The sequence below is a fragment of the Mobula birostris genome, chromosome 3, assembly GCF_030028105.1.
Source record: "Mobula birostris isolate sMobBir1 chromosome 3, sMobBir1.hap1, whole genome shotgun sequence".
NCBI classification, from domain to species: Eukaryota; Metazoa; Chordata; class Chondrichthyes; order Myliobatiformes; family Myliobatidae; genus Mobula; species Mobula birostris.
Window position 1 is genome coordinate 18,434,338 of NC_092372.1, and position 12,327 is coordinate 18,446,664.

A 12,327-nucleotide genomic window follows, 5' to 3' on the forward strand; every position below is an offset into this window, starting at 1 on the left:
TCCATGGTAGTGGATGCTGCTTTCTCGTTGCTTGTAAATTTGCTCAGTGTTGCCTGTGATAGGTTGGGGCTTGTCCACCACTTTCAGTAGAATTTTCCACTTTTGGACATTAGTGTTGCTATACCAGGCCATGATGCAACCAGTCAGGACACTTTGCACTGTGCATCTATAGAAGTCTGTCAAAGTTTTAGATGATGTGCAGAATCTATGCAGACTTATAAAAAAGTAGAGGCTTTGCCATGCCTTCTTTCTGATGATACTTACATGCTTGTCCAAAGACATATCCTCTGATATGGTAATGCCAAGTAATTCAAAGTTACTTATGTCTCCCTCTGGATATGGAAGGATATGGACATTGTGTGGGCAAAAGGGATTAGTTTAGTTAGGAATCTGAGGACTTATTAAATAAGTCTATAGCTGAAGGGACTGTTCCTGTGATGGTCTGCTCAAATCAAATCAAATCAAGTTTAATTATCATTCAACCATACATGGATACAGCTAAACAAAACAGCATTTTTCTGGGGCCAAGGTGTAAAACATACTCAGTACATTCAAAATATATATGTAGTTCAAGAGCCTGAGTGACATGACCTACAAATTGATGGGGCAGTTCCCAGCAATCCAGCCTGTCATTCGACCAATAGAGCACTGGAGGGCAGCACTGATGGGACCAGTCAGCCCCCAACTGAGAACAGATGCCATGCTACATCGCTTCCGGCGTCTCCTCGCCTGGACTGCAGCAGCAGACAAGCTCGCAGCTTGAGGCCTAGCCCTCACCCCAACTGAGGCTACACAGCTCTCACAGCCTCTGTCTCACCACCAGACAAGGGAAACAGGCCTGCAGCATCTTACATTATCTAACATTACACTACCAACTCCATGCCTCAATATTCTATGTTCTAAAGAATAATCACTTCGTTTAAAACTCCAGGTCAAGTGTCTCCAGGAAGATGATGCCCAACTCACACTCCCAAGAATAATTAACTTCAAAAGAAAAGCAAGTCAAAGAAATGGAAGTAACTACTGAATAAGGTGGAATGAAGAACTCACCTGGAATTCCAGACTGACCAGGGGGACCAGGCCAACCCCGAGGACCAGGCTCTCCTCGGTAACAGCAATGGCTACATTCTAAATGAGAAGGCCTATCCACAACCTCATGTTGTTCCTCAAAAAGAGAAAATTCATTTTTAATTTGCAAGTTTACTTCAGCATCAGCTTAAATTAATGGTACAAGCATCACACTAGACAACTGATCTTATTTTAGGATAACAAGTTTCTGTATTATGATTTGTTTTATTGTGTTTCTCAAGGAAGTGCATCATATCTCTTGGTGATTGATCATGCTGGTGAGTTGCATCAACACTATGTTATACTGACAAAGATCAAGTCTAGAATTAGATGAAGTGTTTGATAATTCTGGGTCAGTACTTGCTGGAGTTCAGAAGAATGAGAGGGTTCGCATTGAAACACATCGAATATTGAAATATAGAATAGAGTGGATGTGGAGAGGATGTTTCTTATAGTGACCTAGGACCAGAGGGCACAGCCTCAGAACAGTAGGTTGCCTGTTAGAATAGAGATAAGGAGGAATCTCTTTCGCCAGAGGTTGGTGAATCTGTGGAACTCATTACCACAAATAACTGTGGAGGTCAAGTCATTTAAAGCAAAGGTAGATAGGCCCTTGATTAGTAAGGGTGTTATAGGTTATGGGGAGAAGGCAGGAAGGGGAATGGGGTTGAGAGGGGAAATAAATCAGCCATGATAGAATGGTGGAGAAAACTCAGTGGACGGAATGGTCTACTTCTGCTTCTATGTCATATGGTCTTATGACACAATTCAAAATGCAGGGTGTTCTGTGAAGATAGAGTTAAAGTGAATTCTTTTCTCTCAGAAGATTCTTGGAACAATTCATCAGAGGGCAGTGGAAGCAGAGTTTTTCAATATTTTAAGGAAAAGTTGATAAATTATTAAGAAGTGAAGGGGAGAAAGATTACTGGCAGGAATGAAGAGTTGACATTACTAGCATTCTATGGTTTTATTAAATGCTGGAACAGGGCTGAGGGGCTGAGTAGCCTCCTCCTAATTTGTATCAACTCTCAGCAGCCACTGTATTAGATGCACCTGTACAACTGCTCGTTAGTGCAAGTAGCTAATCCGCCAATCATGTGGTAGCCACTCATTGCATAAAAGCATGCAGACATTGGCAGACGGTTATGATATTGTTCAGACTAAACAACAGAATGGGGAAAAAATGTGATCTAACTGGCTTTGACCGTGAAATGATTGTTGATCCCCGATGGGGTGGTTTAATTATCTCAAAAACTGCTGATCTCCTGGGATTTTCACACCCAATAGTCTCTAGAGTTTGCAGAGAATGGTGTGAAAAACAAAAAGAAAACATCCAGTGAGATGCATTTCTGTGGGCCAAAATGCCTCAGTATTAAGAGATGTCAGAAGAGAATGGCCAGACTTGGTCAAGAAGGCAGGAAAGTGACAGTAACTCAAATAACCACCCTCAACAATGATATGGTAAACTGAACTACTGGAGCGCCACGTGGGTGGCTATAAATACGGATATGTACTGACTATAATGTGAACGTATGTAAAGGATGAAAAGTTATTGAATGGTTTATTGTATATATTTATTTTTGAATAAAGTATATTTTGAAATAAAAAAACCACACCTTACAACAATGGCGTGCAGAAGAGCATCTCTGAATGCACAACTTGTCGAAGCTTGAAGGGGACGGACTACAGCAGCAGAAGTGTGTGGTGTATTTTCTCTGCTCCTCTTAGAACAGTGTGCAGTTCCAGTGATAACAGAAAGGAGCAAATGCTTAGTCCCAGCTATGACAAATGTATGACGTGACAAGTAATGATGACTTGTTTTTTCCCTCACCCTGCCAAGGCATGAAATATATTTAATTCACTGAAATTCTGTCAGTATTCTGCCATAAAAAGCTGAGTGCAGAAGCTGCCAGATTTATTTATTAAATTAAGCTGAATAAATGGCTGGGAGAATGCAGATTTAAACCTGAGCTATGTTCATGTACTTGACTGTTCAATGTTAAAAAATATTGTAATTGATGTTTGCTCCGGTTATGGATGACAGCATCGAGCCACAGCTGCTGTGACATTATGAGTAAAATAAAGTGGAAAGGTTGACTATTAACTGAGTGTATGTTGGTGTGTTAATGCACATTGCCAGAATTTGCTGCAAAAACAGTGTAGGAGCAAAATTTGCTTGTGTGAATGTATAAGTTGGTTAGCAACTTGTGACAAGTAAAAGGATACTGCCCTGCTATTGGCTTGCTGCTTGTGTTATATTAATGCCAACTTGCCTTTATGCCTTTCCAGGAATTTCAAAGGTCATTGACCTCAACATTGACTCAATTTTTCTCAGGTGCTCTCTGATCTAAGCATTTCAAACATTTGCTGACTTCATTTGTTTTAGCACTTTCCTATGTTTACACCTTCAGTTTGCCACAAAAACAGTTAACACCTGTAGATAATTCTGTAAGTGCCCTTTCAAAGTCAATGTTCATTTAACCACAGAGCCTCAGAATGTGAACAGTTCAAAGTGTGAATTTTCATTCTGCTGTGAATGAAATTAAAAAATCATAAATCTGACTCAGAATCAAGGTTTAATATCACCGAATATGTCATGAAATTTGTTGTTATGTGGCAGCAGTACATTGCAATACACAATAATAAAAATTGTAAATTACCATAAGAAGAATATATGTAGGTATATATTTTCAAATGCTAAATTAAGTTAGTGCAGAAAGAGAGAAAAAAAAGTAGCAAGATAGTGTTCACGTGTCCAATATCCATTCAGAAAACTGACGGCAAAGGGGAAGAAGCTGTTCCTAAATTGGTGAGTGTGCACCTTCAGGTTCCTGTAGCTCCTTACCTGTTAGTAGCGATGAGAAGAGGGCATAGTCATAGTCATAGTCATAATCATACTTTATTGATCCCACGGGAAATTGGTTTTCATTACAGTTGCACCATAAATAATAAATAGTAATTGAACCATAAATAGTTAAATAGTAATATGTAAATTATGCCAGTAAATTATGAAATAAGTCCAGGACCAGCCTATTGGCTCAGGGTGTCTGACCCTCCAAGGGAGGAGTTGTAAAGTTTGATGGCCACAGGCAGGAATGACTTCCTATGACGCTCTGTGCTGCATCTCGGTGGAATGAGTCTCTGGCTGAATGTACTCCTGTGCCCACCCAGTATATTATGTAGTGGATGGGAGACATTGACCAAAGTGGCATGCAACTTAGACAGCATCCTCTTTTCAGACACCACCGTGAGAGAGTCCTCGGTGAAGAGGGTTCTTAATGATGAACGTCACTATTTTGTCAGGGATTGTGCCTTGGAGATGTGCTTGATTTAATCTTTTTTTTTCATTCTTTGTCTGGGTCTTAATCCAAACTTGTTTTCCCTCTGTTTCCCTTTCTGTACATTGTTTGACATTTAATTCCCATCAGGGAGGAGGCTACGTAACATCTACACCAGGACCACCAGGCTTAAAAGCAGTTACTTTCCCCAAACAAGGTTTATGGACCACTACTCAGACGAACAGGGCATAGAGGGATATGGAATTAATGTAGGGCAGTGGGATCAGTGGAGTGGACATGCAGAGGATGCCCCAATAGTGGCAGAGTTTAGAAGCAGAAGGCATAGCCTCATGGTGGAAGGACATCTCTTTAGAACAGAGATGAAAAAGAATTTCTTTAGCCAGAGGGTGGTGAATCTGTGGACTTCATTGCCAAGTACGGTGGTGGAGGCCAAGTCATTGGGTATATTTAAACCAAAGGTTAATAGGTTCTTGATTAGTAAAGGTGTCAAAGGTTATGGGGAGAAAGCAGGAGAATAGGGTTGAAAGGGATAATGCATAGATTAGCCATGATCAAATGGCAGAGGAGACTCGATGTGCCAAATGACCTAATTCTGCTCCTATGTCTTATGGCTTTATGGTCTTATAGATAAGTGTGATAGTCAACAACTATGTGATGGGCCAAGTGGCCCAATTCAATGGTGTAAAACTCTATGACTCTATCAATATATCTGTCAGTGTCAGAGACATCTGACAAATCAATTGAATGCATTAAGGGTTCACAATTACATTAGTTTCTCTTCATTGTCATCTCACATCGGATAAACTTATGACAGATATTTAACCCAATTTTTATTTACAAATAAGAAGACAACATCAGTGATGCCATATTTAATGTTATCTTCGTTGCATTTAGGGAGTAATTAAAATTCTGCAATCATTGTGACGATAGTACTCATAGGAAAAATATTACCTTGATTAAATGATATAGCCAATTGAATTACACTCCTTTAGTGGGAATTATATTGACTTCAAGAAGATAAGTGTCAAAGAATATGAAGCAACATCAAAATGTTACATTGTAACATGAAATAGAAATAGCTCCAATACACTTAAAAGCAGCAGAACAGCCTTTCTCAGAATTGTTTGACCTTCTTGGGCAAAATAGCATATTGATTCAAATCAATATTTTATATGTAGGTTCATGCTGAAGACTAGGATTGGAATAATATTTTATTTAATGAAGTGCTATTATATTTTACTAAGACAAGATCATGTTGGCCAATGGTAATATACCTGTGTAATTTGTCAGCAAATACAATTTGCATATTTTACATCTTAACAAGTAAACAGTGTTTGCAGGAATCACCGCTCAACAGAGACCCTTGTGCGCTAAATCATTGTAGTATTATCTTTTAAAAATGCGGTTAAAACAACTTAAATAAGAAAAAATATTAGACAGCAACATAGCTGAACCCTTTAAGAACTGGTACAGCAGCGTTTGATACCTTTACCATTTTTTGAAGTATTCATTGTCTGATTTTAGTTTTATTTGATTAAACAAATATTACACTTCATCATATAAACCGTTTCAAACTGAGGATTGGAATAGATAATTAATTTTAATTCAAATATTTAGCAAAATTTCAGAAATTGACCTCATGAGCAAGCATAGCATATTTAACAGAGTAGTTAGGAGGAAAAATATCTTTAATATTTTACTGCCCCAAATAGGAAAAGTATGCACTCAAATTGTACTACTATAAAGAATTAATTAAAGTTTAAATGACTATTCAATTTAATCAGTATTTTATTTCATTAATTATTTTATTTGACCTTATAAGCAATCTAGCAAGCAGCCATAAAGCAAATAATATACAAAGATGATGCTTTTTTTCTGAGCAAAAGTCTTTGTGGAAATTCAGGATACAAGAAATGCAAGTGTTAACAAAATTTCGACTAACATTTGTTATCCTAAAATTCAATGCATTTCAATTTAAGCAAGGCAAAATCAAATGGCCTCAGGCTTGCAACTATCTTTGCACATAAAATTATATCTGAGTACCTGGATGCTAACAGAAGTTGGCTGTTCTATCACCTTAGTTTGAATTTTTTTTCTTTTCGGCTTTTTTTGTTTTTTTTCTGTCTTGGCAGCTGCTGATGGTCTGGAATCTACCCGATTTGGGTGGTTCTTAGCTTCAGTCTGTTGGCTCTTTAAATACCTGGAAGTGTCATTGTTCTCAACTACTTTTGTCAAGTTTGCAATAACGTTCACGCTCACCTCCGAGTATTCTTCTTGGCATAGGCAAAATGGAAGGAAGAGGAAAAAGAGCAGGGACCAGCATTCAAAAGACTTCAGTGGCATATTCTATAGGTTGGAACCAGCAGCAAGGTGCCAGTTCTATCCTTCAGACAAATACAATCCCTATGAGTTCCGCACCAGGCACACAGCTTTATACTCCTGTCAGCCCCTGGTACAGGAAGCTGAGACTGGCCAGTGATATAATCTCTCAGCTGTGATCAGTAAAAAGTATGTAGAAAAATGGTTCACATTACTCAAATGAAGTGTGACTTCTTCATTAGTATAACAGATTCAAACAAGGAGGTAGACTTTCATGGATTATGTCAATCCATAATTGATAGTTCCCTTGTGCCACTTCTTCGGTGTTAGTTGTTCATATAACTCTTGGAATAGGTCTGTTTCTGTTCAAGTATGAAAAATTCTGTCAAGAGTGAGAAGTTGTGACTAATGTGGAACTTTCCTAAATGGAAGCATGTGGTAATCATATCAGGCAATTCCCAAAGTGGGAAATGCATGGTTGACTTTTTAGCAGCTATTAAATGTACAGGAAATTTATCAACCAAATTACGTATTTCAAAGGTAAATGATGAAATTTGCAATAACCTACAATATTCAATCCTCTAACTGATTGTTAGAAATCTTGACTTTTCTGAAAAGGCTTTGCATTAAAATGGCTTGTATAATGGAGAGAAGAAATATTCAATTCCTGTTTTCATTTCAGTTCATATAATTAATGAGATTGAACTGGTGTGGAATTCAGAGACCTTTGCCAGTCAGTGACTCATTACAAAACCAGACATTATGCTATATATAGAAAAAGACGGAACATTTTTAGTCAATGAGAACTAAATTGCAATTTGAATTCCTTGCACCTATAAGTTTAATTTTGGAAATGTTTGGGAGCTATATTAGGATATGTCTGCTCCTCAATAAGGATTGAGATTTGCGTTCAGGTGCAGACACTTATACAACTTCACAGGAAAAGGAAGAGAATATTTCTACCGGCTCGTAAGGTGACAATGACTCTGGAATTTTGAATCCAGATCCTGTCAGATAAGAACTGAAAACATTTTCATTGTCTCTTTCCGCCCACTTTTGTGCAAGTGGCCTCATTTTTATTTACTAGAGTCAAAGTTCAAAGTAAATTTATTATCACATACATATATATAGCTAGCGGGCCTAAGATTTATGCAACTTACTGTATTTGTCAAAGTGAAGTGGAGAGTAAGTTTGTTAATCTGGTGGGAGCAAAAGCTATTGGGACTGGTGCAAGTGGAAAGCAGTGGGAGGGGTGTAGGACAGGTGGCGGAGAAGAAGTGCCAGGGCAGGGGGTTGGCACAGGTGCAGACACACCCAGTCCTGAGACACCAGACAAGATTATTTAGTCCCAAACAATTGGTTTATTGATCATTACCAAATGGTTCTCTGGTGCTTCCCGCTTTTTCCCTTCTCCCTTCCCCTTTTCCCAGGTATGATTCACCTTCCCACTCTCAGTCCACAGTAGAGACCCGTATTAGAATCAGGTTTATCATCACTCACATCTGTCATGAAAAGTACAGAAGTTCAATGCCACATATAAAATTACCACAGTACTGTGCAAAAGTCTTACACTCTCTAGCTATATATATGTGACTTAGAGTTTTACACAGTTCTGTATATTGTGTCTGTGCACAGCTACATGTCAATTAAATAAAGGCATGCACACGAGAGATGGCTTTAACTAGTATAATTATATTTCAGTGAGAGAGAGAACAATGCACATGTGTATACAATAGTGTATGCGCAGACAACAGATCAATATGTAGTGCTGGGGGGGGGGGGGCGGTGGAATCATTGTTGTAAAAGAAATAGATCCATACATTACATTCCTCCCCCTTTAGACTAATTCAACATAAAATGTATATGCACAAAGCATTCAACTTCCCTTTCATAAACCCATATTCCAAATAAATATGCTTTCACAATAACAGTCCATAACTAACATCACAGTTCTAAAAGTTCAGTCTATTGGGTGGAGCTGTTTCTTTCTGGACCTGTGGAGTGGCACCAGGTTTGGTGAGTGTCTTGTCTAAGACAACATTTTTGGTTTCCGGTGGCCTGTTGCCGTCAGTAACATCATCATTGAGAGGTAAGTCCAGTAACTGTAAAGTGTCTTGTTGGATGGAGTCAACTCAAGTGTGCTCTTCAATTGAGCATCCAGTATCTAGTCCACATAATGTTTCCATGTCTGATCTCCAACATCCACCGTGTACATCAGTGGTCCAGTTCTTGTAGCTATCCTACCAGCTGTCCACTTGTCTTCTCAGTAATCACACACAAGGATTTCCAGTCCCAGCTTGACGCTCCCTGCTGCTTCACTTGGCAACTGGCTGAACTGTTTATTTTACACTTCCCGCCATAGATCTGGTGTCAGGATGTCTATCCATGGCCCTTTGAGTCTGCTCCACCATTCCATCATGGCTGATCCAGTTTCCCTCTCAGCCACAATCTCCTGCCTTCTCACCGTATCCCTTCTTGCCCTGACCAATGAAGAATCTATCAACCACTGCCTTAATTATACATGAAGACTTGGCCTCCACAGCTGTCTGTGGCAAATAATTCCACAGATGCACCACTCTCTAGCTAAAGAAATTCCTCCTCATCTCCATTCTGAGGCTGTGTCCTTTGGTCTTAGACTCTCCTATCAAAGGAATCATCCTTTCCACATCCACTCTAACAAGGCCTTTCACCATTTCATAGATATAAGACATTGGTGAGGCCCAATTTGGAGTACTGTGTGCAGTTTTGGTCACCTACCTGCAGGAAAGGTGTAAATAAGGATGAAGGAATGCAGAAAAAATTTACAGTGATATTGCCCGGTCAGAAGGACCTGAATTTTATGGAAAGATTAAACAGATTATTTAATCTTTATATATACTCTAACTTTATTCCCTGGAATGTAGAAGATTGAGAGCAGAATTGATAGGCTATACAAAATTATGAGGGGTATAGATCAGGTAAATGCAAGCAGGCTTTTTCCACTGAGTTTGGGTGGGACTACAACTAGAGGTCATGGTTTAAGGGTGAAAGGTGAGAAGTTTAAGGAGAACATGAGGGGAAACTTCTTCACTCAGAAGGTCGTGAGAATGAGGGGTGAGCTACCAGTGCAAATGGTTCATGTGAGTTCGATTTCAATGTTTAAGAGAAGTTTGGAGAGGTACATGGATGGAGGGCTGTGGTCTTGGTGCAGGTCGATAGGAGCAGACAGTTTAAATGGTTCAGGTGGGACTACTGTATATGGGCTGAAGGGCCTGCTTCTGTGCTGTACTTTTCTATGAATCTGTGACTCTAATACTAAATAATTAACACTGGTAGCTGACTCCAGTCCTGGTGTGGTTCTTAATGCATAGTGTGAAATAAATTCCTACTAGGCATGTCAATATGGAATAGATGAACTTTAAAGCTGTCATTTTGTAAGATGTTTCTCATAAGGGTATGATTTGTTACCTCTTTTTCCTTTTTGTCATTTCATCAATGCTTTTCACAACAAATTGTCTGATGAAAAGGCACTCCCTGTTTAAAAACATGTTTTCTAAACTGCTCCGATAAAAGCTACATAATGTTATCCTTTGTTTAAAATTCATCTTTTCATGCAGATGTAAGTGCTTGCAAAGCAACTTGCAAACAATCATGAAGTGAAACTCCTAGTTTTTCTTGTGTCAATCAAAAAAACATAGAAAATACACTTAGTGGCCACTTTATTGGATGCCACTAAGTGTGTGTTCGTGGTCTTCTGCTGCTGTAGTCCATCCACTTCAAGGTTCAACAAGATGTGTGTTCAGAGATACACTTCTGCATGTCACTGTTGTAAGGTGCGATTATTTGAGTTACTATCACCTTCCTGTCAGTTTGAACCAGCTATTCTTCCTCTGGCCTCTCTCATTACCAAGGCATGTTTGCCCACAGAACTGCTGCTCAAAAGATTTTTATTTGCTTTTCGCACCACTCTCTGAATATTCTGGAGACTGTAGTGCATGAAAATCCCAAGAGATCAGCAATTTTTGAGATACTCAAACCACCCCATCTGGCACCAACAATCAAAGTAATTTCAATCACATTTCTTCCCCATTCTGATGTTTGGTCTGAGCAATAACTGAACCTCTTGACTATGTCTACATGCTTTTATGCATTAAGTTGCTGCCACATGTTTGTCTAATTAGATATTTGCATTAATGAGCAGATGTGAGTTCTATTTCAATATTGAAGAGAAGTTTGAATAGGTACATGGATGGTAGGGGTATGGAGGGCTTTGGTCCTGATACAGGGTTGATGGGAGTACGCAATTTAAGTAGCTCAGCACACACTGGATAGGCCAAGGGGCCTGTTTCTGTGCTGTACTCTTCTAAGACTCTATGCCCCTAACTGGTTCCAGTTACTTATTACCTTAGCAATTCCATTTCCCAATGATGCCCCAATTTAAGAAAACATTTTTCGCTAAGTCTTTGAGGTGTCTGTCAAGATACTCACTGTACCTGACAAGCTGACTACTAGCATTTATTGATCACTTGTTATTTTCTGAAAAGATGCAAACGAGAGCCAAAGGGTTTGTCATCATTTTGATAACACTGAGTGGTGTAACAACCATTCCATCGAATTCTCACTGAACAGGACACCCCAAAATTTGTGTCCCTCTTTTCTATTTTAAATGGTGACACATATTTTCTCAATCTATTTTGGTGCCTTCGCTTCGGCGCAGAGCTGGACTTGCAGCTGAGGTTTGTGACCATTGACACAGTGCTGAACTGAGTCACCCAGTGGCTGTGGCTGAGGCCATCGGCTCCTGGACCAGCTTCACTCACCTTGGCAGCTCCTGACTGTGTACTCACTTCTGGGGATTCTGCAGTTTGATGTTTAATGTTCTGTGGGTTACTTGTTCACTTTTTGTTGTTTGCATGATTTGTTCATTTTTCTGCACATTTGATGGTCTTGTCGTCTGGGGAGGTTTCTTTAAACAGGTTATATGGTGAAAATGGATCTAGTACTTTCCTGGCATAAATGATGAATAAACTCTTCTTGGGCTTCCAACCAGGTAAAGGTATCGATTTTATTTGACGTTTCAATGACAAGATCTGCCATCTTCATCACGGATGATGCCTTGGCATGCCTAATCTGATGGGATTTATTCTCCCATCGTCTATCCCTCCTGATTGGTTAGTCCTCATCCAATCAGGTTTCTGCTGTACCCCCTTGTTTACAATCAAATTCCAGATCATACTTGGAGTGAAACCTTCACCTTTGTGAAAAGGGCCGATGGAAAAACAAGGAAACCTAACAATGAGGAGGAACCTGCCACCGCCGCCTGTCTCCCTTACATTTCCACAGTTTCTGGAAGGATCACCAGCATCCTGAAGAAGTACTGAATTAATACCATCCACAAACCATAAAGGAGCTCAAATCACAGCTTATGCAGGTCAAAGATGACCTGCAACTCAGGACGGCTGGCGTTGACAAGACTTCCTGTGAATGCGGAGCAGTGGGTATATTGCCAGACAGGATGCACGGTGGAAGCCTGCATCAAGGAGCACAGAGGGTGTATCTGTTTTGGTTACCCGGAGAAAATGACAGTAGCAGAACATTACATGCACAACAGCTATAGGACTGACTTCGACAGCATAAAGCTACTGTGCCGTGCCAATGGCTT

General features: G+C 39.5%; 1 protein-coding gene across 2 annotated transcripts in view; it reads right to left on the minus strand.

The window, feature by feature from the left end:
- LOC140194912 (complement C1q tumor necrosis factor-related protein 3-like) overlaps positions 1-6,922 on the minus strand; it is a 44,573-nt gene extending 37,651 nt beyond the window's left edge. The window contains exons 1-2 of one of the 2 annotated variants that reach the window (XM_072252288.1): positions 6,411-6,922; positions 1,051-1,165 (exon numbers count right to left, since the gene is read on the minus strand). In XM_072252288.1, the coding sequence (XP_072108389.1) occupies positions 1,051-1,165; positions 6,411-6,710 (415 nt within the window). In that variant the 5' untranslated portion in view covers positions 6,711-6,922. The remainder of the gene's footprint in view (positions 1-1,050; positions 1,166-6,410) is intronic. The other variant, XM_072252289.1, reaches the window with a different exon arrangement.
- Between the last annotated feature and the right edge of the window lie 5,405 nt (positions 6,923-12,327).